The following is a 22693-nucleotide window of genomic DNA, read 5'->3' as shown; positions in this document are numbered from 1 at the left end:
ATGCTAAAATGTGGCTCATTATTAAAAAAAAATAAAAATAAATAAAAATCTTTCATTTTACCTCATCTTTTAACATTTAAATGTACCAGAGCTGAGTAAAATGCAAAAATCCATACTTACACAGGGCTTCCTGAAGCCCCATCAGCATGTTTGAATCCCTCGCTGTCCTCCCGCGGTTTGCCTTTCAGCCACGATCAGCCCCGGTAATTGCTTCAGTCGCGTCAGTCTGAGTCTTCTGTGCATGCGCAGGAAACTGCGACTGAGAAGGATTACCGGAGCTGAATGCAGCTAAACGGCAGACCGCAGGAGGACGGTGAGGGACTCGCACGTGCTTATGGGGCTGGAGGAAGCCCTGGGTAAGTATAGATTCTTGCATTTTACTCAGTTCTGGTTTACTTTTCCAGCATTCCCAACTGATCCTGTTGACAAATTTTGGCCGGAAATTGATTGAAAAATTGATCGGGTGGCCATGTTACGGCACAGATCAAAAAGGACACCCAAGGGATAAAATATAAAATGATCCCCTTGGCGAAAAATTGTAAAATGTAAAATATGTGCAAACATAGACAAATAAGTACATTTTTTCAAGAGTAAAATGAGCCATAAATTACTTTTCTCCTATGTTGCTGTCACTGACAGTAGGGAGTAGAAATCTGACAGAGGCGAAAGGTTTTGGACTTGTCCATCTCTTCATGGGGGGATTCTCAGGCATTCATGTATTTTCAAAAGCACTTAATGAATGGCAGTTGCTCCGTCCAACTGCCAAAAAAATGTGTAGCGAGCAGGGAAGCTGGCCAGCATCATTGTTTAAATCCTTTTTAGGGAGTAAGGCATATACAGGTATTTATAAAGAATATAAGCCTTGCTGAGAATCCCCTATGAAGAGATGGACTAATCCAAAACCTGTCACTTCTGTCAGATTTCTACTGCTTACTGTAAGTGACAGCAACATCGGAGAAAAGTAATTTATGGCTTATTTTAGGGCTGGTGCACACCAAAACCCGCTAGCAGATCCGCAAAATGCTAGCAGATTTTTAAACGCTTTTTTTTATTTTTCTATGGCGTTTTGCTAGCGTTTTGCGGATTGCTGCTGCGGTTTTCAGTATAGTAGATTTCATATATTGTTACAGTAAAGCTGTTACTGAACAGCTTCTGTAACAAAAACGCCTGCAAAACCGCTCTGAAGTGCCGTTTTTCAGAGCGGTTTGCGTTTTTCCTATACTTAACATTGAGGCAGAAACGCATCCGCAATCCAAAAAATGCCTCACCCAGGCATTTTTCGTTTCTGCAAAACGCCTGCCGCTCTGGTGTGCACCACCCCATTGAGATACATTGACCAAGCAGATCCGCAGCCGCAAGCGGATCTGAAAACGCCCAAAAAGCCGCTCGGTGTGCACCAGCCCTTACTCTGGAAAAAAAACATACTTCTTATTTGTCTATGTTTGCACACATTTTACAGTTTACAATGTTTCGCCATAGTGCCCCTTTAAGTAATATGAGAGGGAGGAGCATCGTGTGGGGTGGTGAAGCCCAGCAGTATATGATATATTACTGGAAACAGGTTTTTAAAGTGGACCCGAGGTGAAAATAAACAATTATAATTTATCCATCTACTTCTAAAAATGGCTAAATATCCAGGGTTTGCTTTTATATTTAAACATTGACAAAGTAGGTTGAATGTTTTACAGTCTACTCAGTAGCAACCTATTGAAGCGGACCTGAACTCAGAACTTCCTCTCTGCTTTAAAAGATAAGCAACAGCATAATAACCTTTAAAGGAAAACATTTCTGTTACAGCTGATACAGATCCTGCAATAAATCTGCACTGTTTCTACTTCCTGCTTTCATGGAAGCAGGCATATTGTCAACATCCTGTGCTTTCAAATAAGCTTATCTGCTGTGGCAGTCAGGTGACATAGGGGAGAGATGAAATTACGACTTGTTATTAGACACAGATGAGGGGGAATTAGACAGGCTAAACTCTCTAAATACATACAGGGTGCATTTCTATATGTTTTTCTTCTGTCCTGTGCAAGAGTTCAGGTCCACTTTGTGTCCATGAGTGAAAGTACATGACCTATTGACCTTGTCCTATCTCCCCCCTGTCCTCAGAAGTTGTATTCTCCCAGGAAATTATGGCTGTAATTAGCTTATCAGTGATGTTTACTATATTCTCAACAAGCTACCAACAAAACAGAGACTGTCACTTGCATGCCTAGAAATGAACTCTTTCAGGCAGCAAAATAAAACAAGTGAAACAGCCTGGTTATTTTTACATTTTGTACCGTACATACCGGCATAGAAGACGACTGGGCGTATAAGACAACCCCCCAACTTTTCCAGTTAAAATATAGAGTTTGGGATATACACGGTGTATAAGACTACCCCTCTTCCAATGCACACCAAATAAAAAAACATCATATGCTGGTGCTATGTATGAACAGATACTGGTGCTGTACTGTATGGGGTACCCAGTATATAACCGTATACAGGGGACTGACTGGTTGGATAACTCTCCCTCTCCCTAAGCGGATTGGTCAGCTCTCCTTGTCTACCTGTTTATCAGATCGGTATAGAAGAATAGATAGCGCTGTGCCCATAAAACACGCCTCTTTCACCCTTCTGGCCCTGCCCTTGTATCCTATTTACCTCCGTCTCTGCCTCTCAGATCTCGCACATGTGCGCCTGCGCCGCTTCGCTACAGTCCTCAGCAGCGAGATCTGAGAGGCGGTAACAGGATAGGGCGTATCACCCGGTATCAATGACACCCAGCGTATAGGACGACCCCTGACTTTTCAGAAGATTTTCAAGGATTAAAAAAGTAGTCTTATACGCCAGAATATACTGTACACGTTTATCTCATCGTGTCACGTCACCTTGGGTACACTTTAACTGTTCCAGCTGAGAGACTGGGGTGACTACTGAGCAAAGCTAGCAACTCACTGTTTTGGGCTCTTTGGTGAGTAACAGAGAGATATATTTGTGTGCTCAGGTACAGTTATACTTTAAAAAGTGATTTATTTGGCACCAGTGACTCAAGTGGCTTCTGCACAGATAAAAAAGACTCTGTTAAACGCAATCTTTATAGCTGGAAATTCCATAACTGGAATGTTCACCGTTATGGACACATTAGCCTTATCAGGGCTGTGGAATGGGAAAAAAACCATGTAACTCCAGCTACGACTCCTCAGTTTCAGATTCCACCAACTCCTCTAATTTGCATGTAACAATCTTGTTGATTGAAAGTACCATATGTAACATAAAAGGCATTTCATCCCTGCCAAAGCATGGAATTTCAAAGCTAAGATGGCATCTGCTTTCGGGAACAAAAAGCCCCTGTACAGGAAGCTGACACTATCGTTCATCTCGGCCTGTCATTGCCAACGTGAATGCCCAGGGAAAGTCGTCTGTATGAGATTCCATTATTGAGCCCCATATCGGCCGGTTTTCAGCGTGTAGCCCTGCCACTTTGCAGAAAAAGCCTCGACTTTGGACCTTGAGCCTTCCCCAACAAAAATTTTGCTAGTGAGATTTCACAACTACCAATAACAAAACTGTCAGGGAGTGCTCAGTAAAGTGCAGGTTCCTTTATTAATTAAAAAAAAATTATTCATTTGTATGCTTTTTTGAATATAATTCTTAATAGGTCTTTTAACCATCTATTTTGCATTACACTCATTCATTCTTCCATTTATAATGACTTTCATACAAAAAGGAGCCTTCTTTTGTCTCTTTTTTGAATAAAAAAAAAAAATAAAGATTAAAAATGCATAAAAAAACCTGGTCTGGAAAAAATCCTGAAAATATACTATATATATATATATATATATATATATATATATATATATATATATATATATATATATATATATATATATATATATATATATATATATATATACAGGATCTTCTCAAAAAAATTAGCATATTGTGATAAAGTTCATTATTTTCTGTAATGTACTGATAAACATTAGACTTTCATATATTTTAGATGCAAATGCACACAACTGAAGTAGTTCAAGCCTTTTATTGTTTTAATATTGATGATTTTGGCATACAGCTCATGAAAACCCAAAATTCCTATCTCAAAAAATTAACATATTTCATCCGACCAATAAAAGAAAAGTGTTTTTAAAACAAAAAAAAGTCAACCTTCAAATAATTATGTTCAGTTATGCACTCAATACTTGGTCGGGAATCCTTTTGCAGAAATGACAGCTTCAATGCGGCGTGGCATGGAGGCAATCAGCCTGTGGCACTGCTCAGGTGTTATGGAGGCCCAGGATGCTTTGATAGCAGGCTTTAAGCTCATCCGGAGTGTTGGGTCTTGCGTCTCTCAACTTTCTCTTCACAATATCCCACAGATTCTCTATGGGGTTCAGGTCAGGAGAGTTGGCAGGCCAATTGAGCACAGCAATACCATGGTCAGTAAACCATTTACCAGTGGTTTTGGCACTGTGAGCAGGTGCCAGGTCATGCTGAAAAATGAAATCTTCATCTCCATAAAGCTTTTCAGCAGATGGAAGCATGAAGTGCTCCAAAATCATCTGATAGATAGCTGCATTGACCCTGCCCTTGATAAAACACAGTGGACCAACACCAGCAGCTGACATGGCACCCCAGACCATCACTGACTGTGGGTACTTGACACTGGACTTCAGGCATTTTGGCATTTCCCTCTCCCCAGTCTTCCTCCAGACTCTGGCACCTTGATTTCCGAATGACATGTAAAAGTTGCTTTCTTCTGAAAAAAGTACTTTGGACCACTGAGCAAAAGTCCAGTGCTGCTTCTCTGTAGCCCAGGTCAGGCGCTTCTGCCGCTGTTTCTGGTTCAAAAGTGGGTTCATACTTCCATCTACTGAAAAGCTTTATGGAGATGAAGATTTCATTTTTCAGCACGACATGGCACCTGCTCACAGTGCCAAAACCACTGGTAAATGGTTTACTGACCATGGTATTACTGTGCTCAATTGGCCTGCCAACTCTCCTGACCTGACCTGAACCCCATAGAGAATCTGTGGGATATTGTGAAGAGAAAGTTGAGAGACGCAAGACCCAACACTCTGGATGAGCTTAAGGCCGCACCTGAGCAGTGCCACAGGCTGATTGCCTCCATGCCACGCCGCATTGAAGCAGTCATTTCTGCAAAAGGATTCCCAACCAAGTATTGAGTGCATAACTGAACATAATTATTTGAAGGTTGACTTTTTTTGTTTTAAAAACACTTTTCTTTTATTGGTCGGATTAAATATGCTAATTTTTTGAGATAGAAAATCATCAATATTAAAACAATAAAAGGCTTGAACTACTTCAGTTGTGTGTATTTAAATCTAAAATATATGACAGTCTAATGTTTATCAGTACATTGCAGAAAATAATGAACTTTATCACAATATGCTAATTTTTTGAGAAGATCCTGTGTATAAAATTATATATATATATATATATATATATATATATATATATATATATATATATATATATATATATATATATATATATAGTGCGATCTACTCCACTTTTCCCTTCAAATACATGAAAAGTCTCCCTCGTGTCCAATTAATTAATTGGTCTTGTATTCCAATTCTCGAGAAGTTTAATTGTGCAATGTTCTATTCGAAACAAACCTCCGTCTGGAAAAATACTGCACTTACTGCTCGTTTGTGTTTTCTCCCAATATGGGGTTTAACCAACGGTTCCTCGATGGCCAGATCCCTCGGGGGCTAATACTCCGCCTCCCAATTGCTGACTTCCGTGGTACGTGTGGAAGTGGGTGCTAGGGGTGCCAAGTTGTTTTGCAGAGTCCCGGCTGGCGACTCTGTCTTACAGGAACTCACTCGCACACTCTGAATTTGCGGGAATAATACAGACCACTCCCCATAAGGTGGTCAGCTACTACTGATAAAGTAGGGGGCCACTGCATCAAACCTAAAACGTATCTCACCTCATTTCGTGAAACAGCATTAAATTTCTCAGGAGAACTTTTCTTGACTACAAAGAAAAGACAAAAGAGTATCTGCAAGACTCAAAGATATGCCTCAACTTTAAATAGTACCTGAGATAACCTGCAAGAAAAAATTCATACATATCTGGGGCTTCCTCGAGTCCCCTTCAGCCTGATCGCTCCCTCGCTGCCGTACTCCTCCTTCTGGATCCTCTGTAAGGGCTCTCATAAGTGCGGCCAGTTGGGGCATGTGCAGTGTGGCTGCGCCCACTCCCCCGTTGCGCTTCTGTGGTTGGGAGCGTTCTGCACTGGCCCAGTAGGTACTGAACATACAGAACATTCACAGCCATGAGAGCGCAACGGGGGATGTAAGCCCCGACGGGCCAAACTTACGGGAGCCCTTACAGAGGATCCAGAAGGCGGAGGACGGCAGTCAGTGTGCGATCAGGCCGAAGGGGGCTGAAGGAAGCCCCAGGTATGTATTTAATTTTTTTTGCAGGTCATCTCAGGTTCACTTTAAGCCCCACAATAAAAAGGAGGTTGAAATCACTCAAGAAAAAAAATAACTAACCGTACACACAAAAAAGATAACCAAGTAGTGAAGACAATATTGAAGGACCCTCCTACTGGCAAAACAAAACAATAAACCCTGGGGGTGGGTGAAGTGAGGGGTTATGGGAGTTGGGCAGGGTTTGGAGGCAGATAAGGGCAAAGATTTTGCCAAGCAGATATTCCACCCAGGTTACAGAGTTACATACTTAGTTTGGTTGAAAAAAAGACATCCGTTACTTAAGTTCAACCAGAAAAAAAAAAAAAAAAAAAAGGCCAAATAGTTTTCAAAGGGAAAAATTCCTGATAAGATTCCAGATAAATCCCTGGATCAACTAACTCCCCCGAGAATTACCTAATAATTATAGCCGTGGATGCCCTTCAGTGCAAGGAAAGCATCCAAGCTCTCTTTAAATGTAGATATAGAGTTTTCCATAACTATTTCCTGAGGTAAGATATTCCAGATTTTAAAGGACAACTGTAGTTAGAGGGATATGGAGGCTGCCATATTTATTTCCTTTTAAGCAATACCAATTGCCTGGCTTTTCTGCTGACCCTCTGCCTCTAATCCATTTAGCTATAGACCCTGAACAAGCATGCAGCAGATCAGGGGTTTCTGACATTATTGTCAGATCTGACAAGATTAGCTGCATTCTCGTTGCTGGTGTGATTCAGACACTACTGCAGCCAAATAGATCAGCAGGGCTGTCGAGTAAATGGTACTGTTTAAAAAGAAATTATTATGGCAGTCTCCATATTCTTCTCACTACAGTTGTCCTTTAAATACTCTCACTGTGAAAGACCCCATTCTAAATTGATGGCAAAAATGTTTTTTTCCTTCATATGCAGATCATGTCCCCTTGTCCGTTGTACTACCCTAGGGACAAAAAGCTCATCTGCCAGACTTTTGTATTGCCCCCCAAAGTATGTATAATCAGGTCACCTCTAAGACGCCTTTTTTCCAAGCTAAATAAGCCCAGTTTGTCCAGCCTTTCTTGGTAAGTGAGCTCTTCCATCCCTCTGATTCATTTAGTTGCCCGTCTTTGTACCCGTTCTAGAAGGTCAAAGTCCTTTGTATAGTGTGGTGCCCAAAACTGTATCCCGTACTCCAGATGTGGCCTCACAAGTGATTTATACAGAGGGAGTAGTATACTAGCAGCATCTCAAGATATTATTTCCCGTTTTATGCATCCCAGAATTTTTTTTTTTTTGCTCTAGCTACTGCTGCTTGACATTATATATGTTTACCTAACTTGTTATCAACCAGTATTCCTAAGTCCTTCTCCAAGACCGATGTTCCCAACTGTGTGCCATTTATTTTACATGATAATCTACCATTGGTACCTCCAAGGTGCCTGACTTTACATTTATCAACATTAAACGTCATCTACCACGTGCCTGCCCATATGGGCATGTTGTCAAGATCCTGTTGTAATATGTCACGATCCTTCTTATTGTTGATAATTCTGCATAATTTTGTATTATCTGCAAAGATGGCCACATTACTTTGTATTCCGTCTACTAAATCATTAAAATACATTGAAAAGAATTGGACCAAGTACTGACCCCTGTGGTACTCCACTGCTAACAGTTTCCCATTTTGAGTATGTTCCATTTACTACCATTCTGCGACCCCTTAGAACCTGAGGTGGATCTTCGGGGGGGAAGATGGGACACAGAGGCATGTTGTCTGCTTAATGACATGGCTCTGTGTCCCCCAACTGCAGCTTTCTACCCCTCCCCCCCCTCCCTCAGTTTAGTGACAAGATTTGGAGGTTAACACAGGAAAGAGGAATTCCCTGTTCAAAATGCCCACCAGGGGCACTCCTGCAGGGTTTCCTCTCTCCCTGGCGGCACCTCCTGCCGCTCCCCCGCCTCCCTGCACACTATGAGAGACACACAGTCTCTCTGTGCAGCATAGTGATCTATAAGTCACGAAAGTGAATGTGGGCCAATGCGGCCCACAGGAGCGGCGGTTTTTGCGGTTACCTGATCCTCTCAGCCCCACCTCGGGCTCTCTTTAACCAGTTCTCTATCCACATACACACACATACACACACACACACACACACACACACATTTTCTTCAAGTCCCTGTATCCGTAGCTTCTGCATTAGGATATTTTGGGGAACAGTGTCAAAAGCCTTTGCAAAGTCCAAGTACCCTACATCTATATCTAGCGGTGGCTGGAGAGTGTACTGGTTAAGGGCTCTGCCTCTGACGTTGGACACCTGGGTTCAAATCTCGGCCCTTCCTATGCAGTAAGCAAGCACCTATTCAGTAAGGAGTTCCTTGGGCAAGACTCACCAACACTGCTCCCGCCTTCCGAGTGCGCTCTAGTGGCTGCCTTGCAAGCGCTTTGAGTCCGACAGGAGAAAAGCGCTATGCAAAAAAAGGCTTTCCAAGATCTAAATTTTCATTCACCACGTCATAAAAGCAGAGCATGTTGGTGAGATGGGACCAGTCTTTAGTAAAGCCATGCTGTTGAACTGAAATAAGAATTATGCTGTGCTACATAATTATGTATAGCATCCCTTAGGATACCTTCAAACAATTTACACACAACTGAAGTTAAGCTTACAGGTCTATAGTTTTGTATAGGTATATGTATATAAGTGTTGTGTCTGGTTGGTAAGTGGGTGGGTATGGGCAGGTCATCACCCACATGACGTTGGTCTTTAAGGGCTCTTATAGTACATTAGAGGCAACAAAAGCGATCTTTGTATGTGGAAATTCCACAAAAGACAAATAGTGAACGGAATGTTCAGTGTTATGGACACGCATTAATTAGCCTGATCTAAGAAAAACTCTGCTACCTGGATTTCATAATTCTTATAAGTAAACATAATCTGAGCATCTCACTTCCTGGAACGCCATCCAAGAAAGAAAACGTTACTGCGAGAGAATAAATAGCCGGACGGAGGAAGCAGCGCTACAGTCGAGCGAGGAGCAGCGCTCGCATCACCGACCTGCGTGTGCTGGTGAGTATCCGAACAATACTACATTTCTCTGTGTGTACCACAAGTCTCTGAACTCTGACATCAATCACATACAAGAATTCTTATAGGAGGGACACAAGTTTTGAATCAGGACCATGCGATTTACTACCTAAATTTGAAAGCTTCAAAGAGTAAGAGTTCAGTATATAGTAATACTTTCTTCAGTCTCTTACCCTGCGTGCTGAATAAAGTGTTAGAGAGCAAAAACCTATATCCATTGTGCATCAAAGCTTTTGCCTGTATAATCAAAGACCTTTAAGGCCTCTTTCACACTTGGACGTTGCGTTTTAGGGGACGTTAAGGTCGCATAACGTGCCCCTAACGTGACGCATAGTGGTGTTGAAGTTGGACGTCAGATTGAGCCGCGTTATGCGGCTCTTGGTGCGCGGTTTTTTTTCTATACTGGGAAGTCCGGATCTTTTCAATGATTCGGATGATTCGAATCGGATTATTGAAAAGATCCGGATCTTTGAATCATTTTACTAGGGAAGCAGGAAGAAGGGGTGCAGCAGAGTGAGAGATGCAGGAGAATGAGGGCACATTGAGGGTGCTAATGGAGACGGGAGAGATGCAGCAGGAAGATTGTGCTTGTGCACAGAAGCTGCAGTTCCTGTTTCTTCCAGACATCCACTGTGAACCGAATTCTTCATTGTGATGTTCCGGATGATTCGACTCACAAAAAAGATCCAGATCAAAGATCCGAATCGTTCATGATCTGGACAACACTACAGTGCAGTAAATATTAATTAGCCATGTGGCTAGACACAATAGCGGACTCTCCCCTCCTCCTCTCCTGACATACATCACTGAGCATGTGCAAGCAGTCTAACGCAGCCACATAGGAGTATAACGCACAGCATGCTGCACTTTCATTTAACGTTCAGCCTTATACTTGTACGCAACGTGGGCACTGTGAACAGCCCATTGATTTTTAATTGCTGTGAGTTGGGCTGCGTTACAGGCTTCTGTAACGTGGGACTTTAACTGTGAAAGGGATATGGACTATGGCATATTTATTTCCTTTTTAAAGTGGACCAGAACTCAGAACTTCCTCTCTGCTCTAAAAGATAAGCAACAATATAACAACATGTAAAGAAAAACATTTCTTTGTTACAGTTGTTACAAATCCTGCAATAAATCTGCAGTGTGTCTACTTCCTGCTTTCATGGAGGCAGACATAGGGTTATGAGTTCAGGTCCACTTTAAAGAGAGACTGAGGCCACTATAAAAATCAGTTTTTTACCTTTTATTTCTTTTGAAGATCATTGCCAGACATAACCCGCCGCATCCCCACGGCAAAACGAGGGTTCTATCACCCCCAAACCCCTGTGGCAATGTTGGGGTAGTGCTTCCTGATTGAGGCAGAGCTTTGGGCTGTAGCTCTGCCTCTCGTCACATCAATCCACGCTGATCGCCACTTCTCCCCGCCCCTCTCAGTCTTCTTTCACAGAGAGGAGCGGGGGAGAGGCGGAGATCCGCGGTTGATTGACACGAATGGAGGCAGTGCTTCAACGTTAAGCTCTGCCTCCCTGGGCAGCAAAATCCACAACCAGGAAAGTTGTGGATTTTGCACAGGGGATTTGGGGGGTATAAACCCATTGTTTTGCCACGGGGATGCGGCGGTTTATGTCCGGCAATGATCCTTAAGGCCTCTTTCACAGTGCGACGTTAAAGTCGCACGTTAGAAAATGTTTTAACGTGGACTAACACACAGCAATACTAAGTCTGTGCAACATTCACAGTGCACACTTCGTGTTGTGTGTAACGTGTAGCAATATTTAGAAAGTGCTGCATGCTCAGTCATTTGTTTTGCACATGCTCCGTTTTTTTTAAAATGTAACGCAAGCGCTGTTTTCGTTCCATCACTGTGCGACGAAAACAGTGCACCAAACGCAGGGCTAAAGAATGTACTATAACATCCAAGTTATAGTCTTTCAATGTGTTTGCATTAGGGGCACGTTATGCGACCTTAACGTCGCAGCAAACGCAACATCCCACTGTGAAAGAGGCCTAAAAGAAATAAAAAGGTAAAAACTGATTTTTTTAGTGGCTTCAGAGTCTTTTTAAAGAGATATTTTAACAACAAAGAAAATCAACACTTTTCTGTAAAGTTTTATTGTTCTATTGTCATTGCATGTTGTTTAAAGAAACACTATCCCCCCAAATTATAAAATTTTAAATACATACATACGGTACATAGAAGTGCATTTCTCCAAGAAAAAAATTCACAATAAATTAATTTTCTCACATGTTTCTGTCCCCTACAGTAGATCGTAAAAAGCTGACAGATTTTGAACTAATCCATCTCCGCATAGGGGATTCTCTGTATTACCTTTATTCTTGCCCTGCCCTGGTTCACGCATTTGTATCCTCCCGCCTAGACTACTGCAACGCCCTGTTCATCGGATCTACAGATAAGGCTCTGCGCCCCTTACAGCTAGTACAGAATGCTGCAGCCAGACTCCTAGCCAATGCCCCCCGCAGCTCACACATCACCCCAGTACTGCAAACTCTTCACTGGTTGCCAGTAAAATGGAGAATCAATTTTAAGATCTGCCTGCTGACATTCAAGGCTCTACACCACATGGGACCCAAATACATAGCGGATCTATTGGAACTTTATGCCCCTTCACGCACCCTCCGCTCTGCCAACAAGATGAAGCTGGTTATTCCCAGGATACACTTAACATTTAGTGCTCGGGCCTTTTCCTACGCAGCCCCGACTCTATGGAACTCACTTCCACAATCAGTACGAGAGGCTCCTTCTCTGGACAGCTTTAAAAAAAGGCTTAAAACTCACCTCTTTTCCCTAGCCTTTGAGACTGCATAATGCAGGGTCACAGCGCTTTGAGTCCCCAGGGAGAAAAGCGCTATATAAATATTATTGTTATTGTTATTCTTTACAAAAGCACTGCCATGAAATAATCTGTAGAGAGAGGTCAGCCAGCCTCTCTACTTGTTTGCACACTTTTTTAGTAAGTGCTTTAGTAAATAAAAAGATACCTGAAAATACATCATGAGGAAATGGACAAGTACAAAATCTAGTCAGATTTTCACAACCTACAGTAAGTGACAGTAACTTTAAGCTACTTACCGTAACTTCCAGCTCTGAATGTGGAACTGTACGCTGATGGAACGCACTGGAATGCAGGCGGTAGCAAGGAGAGTTAACGCCGCATATCCCGCTCTCGCTTCCTGCACTCTGCCGGACGCTCTTTTTGCAAAAGCGTTCTTGCTCATCCCTGATGCCCACTACATTATGGGCAATTGTTCTTCCGGGAGGCGTGGCAAGCAGGGCAGGGCTGCACTTCCTGCACTTGTCTAGCTCTGCCTTTTTTTTTTTTTTTATTTGACCTTTACATGGCCTTTAAAACAAAATTAATAAAAGCGCTCTGCAAAACACGTTACCCTACAAATCATTTAATTGGGTAGGGTTGCTTCCTCAAAATTCTTTTTTAGCATTTATCATTACATGCTCAGCTTCTGATGTTTAACCACTTAACAACCTCTGCCACGCTTATCTACGCCCCTTTAAAATTCACAGGAGTCACAGGGGCGTAGATAGGCAACTCCTGTTTATTTTCCTGCAGTGCGCGATCGCGTTCGTGTGCACGCGTAAGTGCATATGTGTCGGGCACCCGCTGGTCCGTGATTGGCTGATGTGAACATGTGTTCACAAAGCCAATGACTGTGCTCATTCATGCAGAATGTGTGTAAACATTGTATCAGTCTCTATGCTGTTACAGTTACTGAGATCACTCGTGAGAGGATCTCAGATAACTAACACAGCATTAGTGAGTGAGCAGCATCAGTGAGGTTTTTTTTTTTTTAATAAATTATACCTCCATTAAGCCCATTAACCCTTGCCTCCCTGAAATGTTAAACTTGCTGTGGTTTTTAGGTGAAAAACCCTGTGGTTGAGAAGTGGTTAAAGGAATTATATCAAACTATGGGCTTGATTCAGAAAGCAGTGCTAACTGTTAGCACGCTTCTGAAAAGCCCCTTATCACGCCTAAACTGAGTTTAGGCGTGATAAAATAAACTCGCGCGCAAAGTTTTGCGCGTAAAGTTTTACGCGCTAAAAGTTTTCACGCACAATGCCATTAAGTTTAGGCGTGATAAGTTTAGGCGTGATAAGTTTAGGCGTGATAAGTTTAGGCGTGATAAGTTTAGGCATGATAAGTTTAGGTGTGATAAGTTTAGATCGCAACGTTCCGCGCGCAAAGCAGCGCCATTAAACTCTATGCGCAAAACTTTTGATCAGCTGTGCACTGCGGTGCTAACCCAGTTGGTGCTATAGTTATCATGCCTAAACTTATCACGCCTAAACTTATCACGCCTAAGCTTATCATGGCTAAGCGTATCATGCCTAAACTGAGTTTAGACGTGATAAGGGGCATTTCACCAGCGTGCTGTTTGCACCGCTTTGTGAATCAAGCCCTATGGGCTCGATTCAGTAAACGGTGCTAACCCATTTAGCACACCTAAAGGCTTTGGGCGTGCTAACTAGGGTGATAAGTAGTTAGCACATACAAACTACTTAGCACCGTAGTTAGCACATGCAAACTACTTAGCACCATAGTTAGGACATGCAAACTACTACTTAGCACCGTGCTAATCAGGGTGCTAAGCTCCATGGTTAGATACCCCTGGTCTTGCTAATTATGATCTAGTACAGGGGTCTGCAACCTTTAAGACATAAAGAGCCACTTGGACCCATTTCCGAAAAGATAAAAAAACTGGGAGCCGCAAAACCATTATAAAACAAATCTAACACTGCATATATTGTTTCTTACCTTAATGCTATATACAGGATCAGATATGACCCCAATATGCACAAATCGTGAGCAGATATGACCCCAATATGCACAAATCGTTAGCAGATATGACCCCAATATGCACAATCCTTCAGCAGATCTGACCCCAATATGCACAATCCTTCAGCAGATCTGACCCCAATATGCACAATCCTTCAGCAGATATGAAAAGAAAAACCCATTTACTCACCTGGTCAGAAGACCTCCTGTCACGATCTCCTCCTGTCCCGAGCTCCTTGTGGCGCGCAACTCCCACGATCCTCTTCCTTCCCGACGTCACGTCCTGCCTGCATTACACTGCAGGGCTACGGGAAAATGGCCGCCCTAAGCCCCGCACTGCACCGGTCCGGCGGCCTCTCTGATAGGCTGCCGGCCAGCGACAGCACACGTCACACGCCCGCCGCAGCCACTGACACACACTACCTGAGCCGCGGCCTAGGAGCCGCGGCAAAGGTGAAAAAGAGCCGCATGCGGCTCTGGAGCCGCAGGTTGCCTACCCCTGATCTAGTAAAAGATAGATAATATATAGAGCTCAGATTGAATTTAAATTTCCAAATATTCTAACGATCATTATATTATTGTTAACAATACCTCTCATCTTCCACAGTGATAATTGATGCTAAAGCTACTGTTGGAAAAGTTAGGAGGCGCACTGCTACACTGCATATTCTGTAATATGTTCCTTTTCTTTGTTGAATAAACACTGATTTTTTAAAAAAAAACTAGGGTGCTAAGTAGTTTACATGTGCTAACTACGGTGCTAAGTAGTTTAGATGTGCTAACTACAGTGCTAAGTAGTCTGCATGTGCTAACTACTTAGCACGTGCAAAGCATGTTAGCACATGCAAAGTGGCTTTTCACTGGCATGTTAACACGTAGCACCCTTTTCTAGAGTTGGGCGAACAGTTCGGCTGTGTTAGCCGAACTGCAGCCGAACTGTTCGGCTGCCCAACCTGTCATTTTGATGTGGCTCTTACTACTTCCGGGTCGCAATGACCCGGAGTAGTACGTCTGCGCTGGCCCGACGGAGCGTGTCCTAGATCGCGCTCCCATTGCCGGGCACTCTCTGCGCATGTGTGTGACATCATGAGTGACGCGCTCCGCCGGGCCAGCGCAGACGTACTACTCCGGGTCATTGCGACCCGGAAGTAGTAAGAGCCACATCAAAATCACAGGTTGGGCAGCCGAACTGTTCGCCCAACTCTAACCTTTTCTGAATCAAGCCCTATGAGTTCTAAAATGACAATGTACAAATAATGTCTAAGTAGCTGTGTAAACATGTTTCTACTTTTCATGTTAAATATCAGAGGCAAAAGCTTTAATTCATTGTGTGTAGATTTCAGCTACCTTTGGAATGTCTCATTTGCAGAGGTATGAATCTGTAAGAATCTCTGCAGTCTGACATGCTAAGAACAGTGTAATATTAAAGCAGATTACCTGACAGGCTTTTGTTTTCATATATCAGGTTTCACACACACACACACACAATTACAGATGTTTATGGTGCACATAAGATACATTTCCTCTGCTCTTTGTGAGAGAAAGCTCTGCCTGTCTCGGCCTGAGCTCTCTGCACACATAGCACTGTGAAGGGAAACACCCCTCCCCTCGTGGCTGAGTCTGCCCTCAGAACTGGTGACAGAAAAGTGTGAAAGGGATTAGATAACAATAAACAGAGAGATAAGGATTCAGATGTATCCACCAACACTTAGCAGCACTTCCCAAACATTTCTTAACTCAACTGAAAACAACATGTCAATCGATAGTGTCCCTTTAAAGGTCAAAAAGTAAAAAAAAAAAAATAAACACAACTTAAATACCTGCATGATATTTTAATGCACGACGGACACCATCCGCGCCGTTCCGCCGGGCCCCCGCTGCTCATTAGCCCCCCGGGCCGGCTCCCAACCCCACAGCCCGGGTCGGGCTCTCCTGCCTGCAGTAAAATGGCCACTTGAGCTGGCCGCGGCTGCGCAGTCCGCACAGGCGCGAGTGCGGCAGCGCAGCTCTAGGGCCTCCCACCCGATCCATGCTAGAGGAGACAGCCTGTGGGGTCGGGAGTCGGCCCAGGGGGCTAATGAACAGCGGGGACCCGGCGGAAAGGCACGGAGGGCGCGGATGGTTTCCTTCATGCATTAAAATATCATGCAGGTATTTAACTTTTTTTTTTACTTTTTAGCCTTGTGAGTCCTTTGAGTTTAATTGAAAGTTACTGTAATTAGCAAAAACTAAAATGGGAGGACAGTGGAGTTACTAACGTAAGGTTAGGGTCACAAGGGAGGTGGTAAAGCAGTGGATTCACTGCCTGTAAGCTGCTGCTGCATCTTGGAAACATTCAACATCACAGCACACAAGTCCAACACGTCACAGGACTACCGTATACCAAAACTAAACTGGCTGCTAGACACTGTAGAAGGGGTTCAGTGGTTCTTGTAGCGACCAAGAGCACCTAAACAAGAAGTACAGAGAGACCAGAATCCCAATGGTGCAGTATCATTAGGTATAAGGGGATGAAAGTATAATGATTATATACTCATAATGGTAGGTTGCAGTTCCTGCAACCACCATATAAGCCTGCAATCTAATAGAAGCACCTACACTCTACTCCTTATGCTGCCAAGTCATTTTTTGTATTGACCTGAGGAAGCGGGCCATGATCTGCGAAACGCGTTGTCAGTTTTTTTAATAAATATTTTTCCAGTTGAACCGGTGTCTGTATCTTCTGGAGCGGTAAGCGATTACCTTTTACAAGTTTTGTTTTAATACCCGCATTTTTGGGGCACCATCACCTCACCCTTCTAGCTGCCTACTAGACCCAACAGGGGGTGCTTCTGACCACGAGGACCTCGTAGCAACTGCGGATCGCAATTGTCCATGTGGATGCCCATACTTGGAGGCCTATGAAGTAGATTGATAGCTGAGCTGCACAGTTTAGCGCCTATCTGAACTAGCCTAAATCTATTATTTCCTGATCTGCACCAAACAATGAAAGGCAGAATTAAGCTGTTTGCTGCTTATAAAGTACACTTACCACCATCTTTACATCAACATAACAGTTTTTTTCTTAACTTTGAGGTTTAATAAAGAACAGACTGTACTAAAATGTATTTTTTTAATGTCACTCAACAGGGCGTGCAGACCTCACTGATTCATCATGAAGGTTTCACTTCTGATACTGCTTATATTTCTGGCAACCATTGTGGCTATATCTCATGCAGGGAGGGGAGGGTCAAATTCTCAAGGTTCAAGGGGTGGGTCAAGTTCTCAAGGGTCAAAAGGTGGGTCTCAAGGGTCAAAGGGTGGGTCCAATTCTCATGGTTCAAAGGGTGGGGCCAATTCTCAGGGATCAAAGGGTGGGTCAAATTCTCAAGGCTCAAAGAGCGGGTCAAATTCTCAAGGGTCGAAGGGTGGGTCAAATTCCCAGGGATCAAAGGGTGGGTCAAAGTCTCAAGGCTCGAAGGGTGGCTCTAAGAGTGGGTTAGGTTCTCAAGGGTCCAATCATCAAGGGTCAGCAGCAAATTCCCCAGGGTCAAAACCAGCAGCAAAATCTCCAGGATCAAAGCCTGCAGGGAATCCCCCAGGGTCAAAGCCTGCAGGGAATCCCCCAGGGTCAAAGCCTGCAGGGAATCCCCCAGGGTCAAAGCCTGCAGGGAATCCCCCAGGGTCAAAGCCTGCAGGGAATCCCCCAGGATCAAAGCCTGCAGCAAATGCTCCAAATCCAAAGGATAGTGGAAAATCCCAAGGACCAAAAAATGAAAATTCTCAAGGAAAGAAGAATGCGGCGAACGCCGTTCATGAAGCAGCAAAACAAGTGGCCAACTCTGTTAAGGATGCTGCAAAATTCGCTAAAGATGCTGCTCAAGGTTTGTTGTTGATAACCTATTACACAGATTTGTTATGTTTTATTTTGCTGCCAGTTACTGCTAGGAGGTACTCCTGTTTTTGGAGAATGTCACATAAGAGTGGAGCTAGATTGTAAGGCACCTCTGTGCCTAGTCCTACACACACACACACACACACACACACACACACACACACACACACACACACACACACACACACACACACACACACACACACTTTAAGTAGCCAGAGGTGACCAGAGTATTAAACTGCCCTCCTGTCTCAGTAGCCAGAGGTACCCGTCAGCATTAGGTAGTCAGAAGTGACCCCCAGTGAAGGTAGTATCCCACAGTACATGGAGCCAGTAAAGGAACCCAGAGTGGCGCCCCAGTATACATAGCCAAAAAACAGCCCCCCTCCCGCCCCCAATACAGGTAGCCAGATGTCAACCCCAATATTGGTAGCCAGCATAGTATAAATAGCCAGAAACAGTGCCCCCTTCACCTTAGTATAGGCAGCCAGAAAGGTCCCCAGTATTAGGTAGACAGAGGTAGTCAGAAGCAGCCTCCCAGTACAGGTACTCCCTCCGTATGGGTACCCAGAAATAGCTCCCATAGGTAGCCAGAAAGGCCTCCATTATTAGGCAGCATCCGTCAGTATGGCTAGCCAGAAGTAGCCCCCAGTATAGGTACTCCCTCCATATAGGTACCCAGAAATAGCTCCCATAGGTAGCCAGAAAGGCCTCCATTATTAGGCAGCATTCGTCAGTATGGCTAGCCAGAAGTAGCCCCCAGTATAGGTAGTCCTCCCAGTATAGATAGCCAGAGGTACACCTCAATATGGGCAGCAAAAAGTAGCCCCCCAACCCTCCACATTATAGGTAGCCAAATGTAGCCCCCAAGTAGCCAAATGTAGCCCCCAGTATAGGTAGAGAGAGGTAGTCAGAAGTAGCCTCCCAGTATAGTTGGTTCCTCCGTATAGGCAGCCAGAAGTAGTCTCCCCCAGTATAGGTAGCTACCTCAGCATAGACAGCCAGAGAGGCCCCCCAGTATAGGTAGCCTCGTCTATGTAGGCAGAGAAAACGATGCCTGGAGATCACTCCGCTCTCTGTACTCTAAATCTCAGGGGGGGAACATCATGGGTCTACATGAAACCAGCCGTGGATCCCCTTATCGCTCCCAGACACTCACACTTGCCCCCCTCGGCTACGGGCCTCATTGTAACCACTATGGCTGCTATTCCGATCCCTACGCTACTGAATGTAACAAAAACCCAATACTTTGAGCAACTGACTGAAGCTGGCCATACATGGGTTGATTATGACCAGATAGGACAAGCCCATTTGTCTGTATAGGATGGTAATTCAGTTGGATAGTGATCAGTCCCTACAAAGATCAGCACACAGTGCAAGGAGCAGGTGGTGTGTGTGTGTGTGTGTGTGTGTGTGTGGGGGGGGAAGTGTTTATCATTTACCACTGGACAGTTCATTGCGGTTTATTCTGTAACTATTTAAAAGTCTGTGTTTACTCTGTTTACTTTGCAAATGGATGAATAAAACCTTTTAAAAAAAAAAGTAATGGCTTATACAGTAGACACTGACAAGCCACAGAACATTTATATTGTGCTTTTCTCCTGGCAGACTCAAAGCGTCAGAGCTGCAGCCACTAGGGGCATGCTCTATAGGCAGTAGCAGTGTTAGGGAGACTTGCCCAAGATCTCCTACTAAATAGGTGCTGGCTTACTGAACAGGAAGAGCCAATATTTAAACCCAGGTCTCCTGTGTCAGAGGCAGAGCCCTTAACCATGACACTTTCCAGCCAGCCAGGACATGCTGAAAGTAGCAGAGACCAAGCAGACGCTGCAGTTGGTTAACTATAAGCAGAAGCATATAGAAACAAGGTAAATACTATACTCTGGAGTTGTGCAAGGGGATAAAAATCAATGATGCAGGTCCCGTATGTTGAATTACTGAACAGAGCTCAATGTTAAGACATTTTAAGTACACTGGTATACTTAGTGGCCTCATTGACAGCCTTTTTCATAGCACCATCTTTTTCAGGATCATATGACATGGGCAAAGCCTACAAGGATATGAGAGACGCCAACTACAAAGGTGCTGACAAGTATTTCCATGCCCGGGGTAACTATGACGCTGCCAAGAGAGGAGAAGGCGGAGCCTGGGCAGCCAAAGTCATAAGGTGGGCAACCAATTACGTGAGAGCAGCAGTGGGCCTGAAAAGCATATAGTCATAATTAGTACCATTTTGCTGACTTTCATTGCTAATGTCAAAAACTGCTGTGCTGGACTGAACAGCTGTTTATGAGTTTTCCAACCTCCTCCAACTCTCTCAACATCACCTACAGGGGGCAGCAGAGAGAAGCTGGGAGGGTCTATTTCTGTGTAGGGATGCTCAAATCTGAATCCAGGTGAAACCCAGATAGTTGCTATCCGGATTTCACCCAGTAATCCTGTGCCGCGGTGGGCGGGGGGGTCAAGCTTACTTGTCTGACGTCTTCTTCGGTCCTGCCCTCGGTGCCCCCATGATGCGTTCCACGCGAATAACGTGACTACAAACACTTCCTCCTTCAACCCGGAAGGAGGAAGTGTTTGCAGTCCTGTGACCGCCGCGTGGAACGCATCGTGGGGGCACCGAGGGCCGGACCGAAGAAGACGTCAGACAAGTAAGCTTGACCCCCCCCCCGCCCAGGTATCTGGGCGAAATTCGGATAGCAACTATCCGGATTCACCTGGATTCGGATTTGAACATCCCTATTTCTGTGAGCACAGAACTGAACCCGCCCTACAGGCCATTTTACTTTAATGCCAAAAGCCATTTTTACCTGTCAGTGCTCTTTCCATTCATTTGGCCATAACTTTATAACTGCTTCTCATACTTGAATGACTTCTATCTTGTTTTTTTTTTTACCACAAATTAGCCTTTTTTGTGGGCAATACTTGCTTTCAGTAATTACTTTATTTTCTATGCATTTTGTTGGCAAACACAAGTAAAAAGAAAAAAGAAAAAATACACTATTTCACCAATTCCATCCCCTATAGTTTTAAAATAAGTAATGCTACTATAAATAAAACCCACCAATTTTCTTTGCTCATTAGTCTCGGCTATCACAACATTTAAATTATCTTCCTAGTACAATGTATATCGACAATATATTATTTAGAAATTAAGGTGTATTTTTTTTTTTTTTTTTTGTGTCCCGTCAATTGCAAGCACTCATGTACTAAAATAACAGTAATATAGCCTCATGACATACATATTAAAAAAAAAAGCTAAGTCCGTAAGGTAGCTATTTATGGATCTTTTTTCCCTTTAATGTGTTTGCTTGGTAACTGCGGTGTGGGAGGGGGCTTTGGAAGGGATTAATTTTATTATTTATTTTATTAACAGTGCGTGGTGCCTGTAATTTAACTTTTCGCTACTAGATGGCACTAGAAAGTCCTGAATTACCAGGACATGTTTTCTTTATTTTCGTTATGTTCTTATGAATGGACATGGCCTCTGATCGGGGTCATGTCCATACATTATAGGCTCGAAAATTGGTTCGGGGAAGCCTTGCTTCCTTTTCCCAACCGTTGACACGGAAATTCCGCTGGGTAATAGTGGGGGTCGCACGCACATACGTGCACACACCTCGCTCAAACACTGGACGTTTATACGCGTCCAAACTATAGTCATCCAGATAGGTTGAAGTGATTAATATCGCATATACTCAGTCTGTATGAATTTGTCTCTTTTCAGCAATGCAAGAGAGTCAGTCCAGCAAGCCTTCGGGGGAGATCCAGAAGATAGCAAAGCCGACCAGAAGGCCAACAATTGGGGGCAAGAAGGAAAAGATCCCAACCACTTCAGGCCTGCTGGGCTACCTGGGAAATACTAGGCCCTACCCTGCTATTTTTTTTACATTAATCCTTAACTGTCATTGTGCATTGTGGGTAGAGAATACTGTACATAACCATATATAGCTATAACTGTTTCTGATGCTAAAATCAGCATAATTACCATAAAAATGGACATCCTGGTTAATTTACTGCACTCTATTATGTGGCACCTCAGCACCTCTTTAACTAACTGTATACTAAAGAGATACCTAGACAAGGGGATTTTAGCTTCCATTGTGCCGGCCAATCAGAAGCCCCTGATGAGTTCCAGTGACAAAACGTGCTGAAGGGGGCTTGTGACGGCACACGGAGGGAGTCTGCTTGGTGTTTCCTAGGATGTGGATTTTATACTGTGTGTAATATAAAAATATATGTGTATTTTTAACTTTTTATACAATTTGGAATAAAGCAATATTACGCTATGTTAGCGTCTGCTTAGTTTTTAAAGGGGGTTGTAACATCCAAAAATAGTTTGTCTAAAAATAGTTTGTGTCCCAAATATATATACTCCCTTTTTCTTCTAAAATAGGTCCCTATATGTCTCCTAATTTTTAATCTGTGTACCTGGCCTGTGTGCGTTTTGCTGAACTGTGCCAAACTGTGCAGTGCCAACAGGATTCTGGGAAGTCTTTTTTTTGCTACA

At 43.6% G+C, this 22693-nt stretch overlaps 2 protein-coding genes across 3 annotated transcripts in view; one reads left to right on the top strand and one right to left on the bottom strand.

Annotated features, from left to right (window-relative positions):
- SAAL1 (serum amyloid A like 1) overlaps positions 1-22693 on the bottom strand; it is a 227095-nt gene that overhangs the window by 102682 nt on the left and 101720 nt on the right. The gene's annotated exons all lie outside the window — the stretch shown is intronic.
- LOC137538696 (uncharacterized) lies at positions 9409-22472 on the top strand. Its single transcript, XM_068260995.1, has 4 exons — positions 9409-9474; positions 17439-18172; positions 20212-20350; positions 21911-22472. Exons 2-4 carry the CDS (start codon positions 17464-17466, stop codon positions 22047-22049), a joined length of 987 nt encoding a protein of 328 aa, XP_068117096.1. The 5' UTR covers positions 9409-9474; positions 17439-17463; the 3' UTR covers positions 22050-22472.

This window comes from Hyperolius riggenbachi, chromosome 11 (genome assembly GCF_040937935.1).
Source record: "Hyperolius riggenbachi isolate aHypRig1 chromosome 11, aHypRig1.pri, whole genome shotgun sequence".
Lineage (NCBI taxonomy): Eukaryota > Metazoa > Chordata > Amphibia > Anura > Hyperoliidae > Hyperolius > Hyperolius riggenbachi.
Note: the sequence above shows the minus strand (reverse complement) of the source record. Positions and strands in the feature narration are given on the sequence as shown.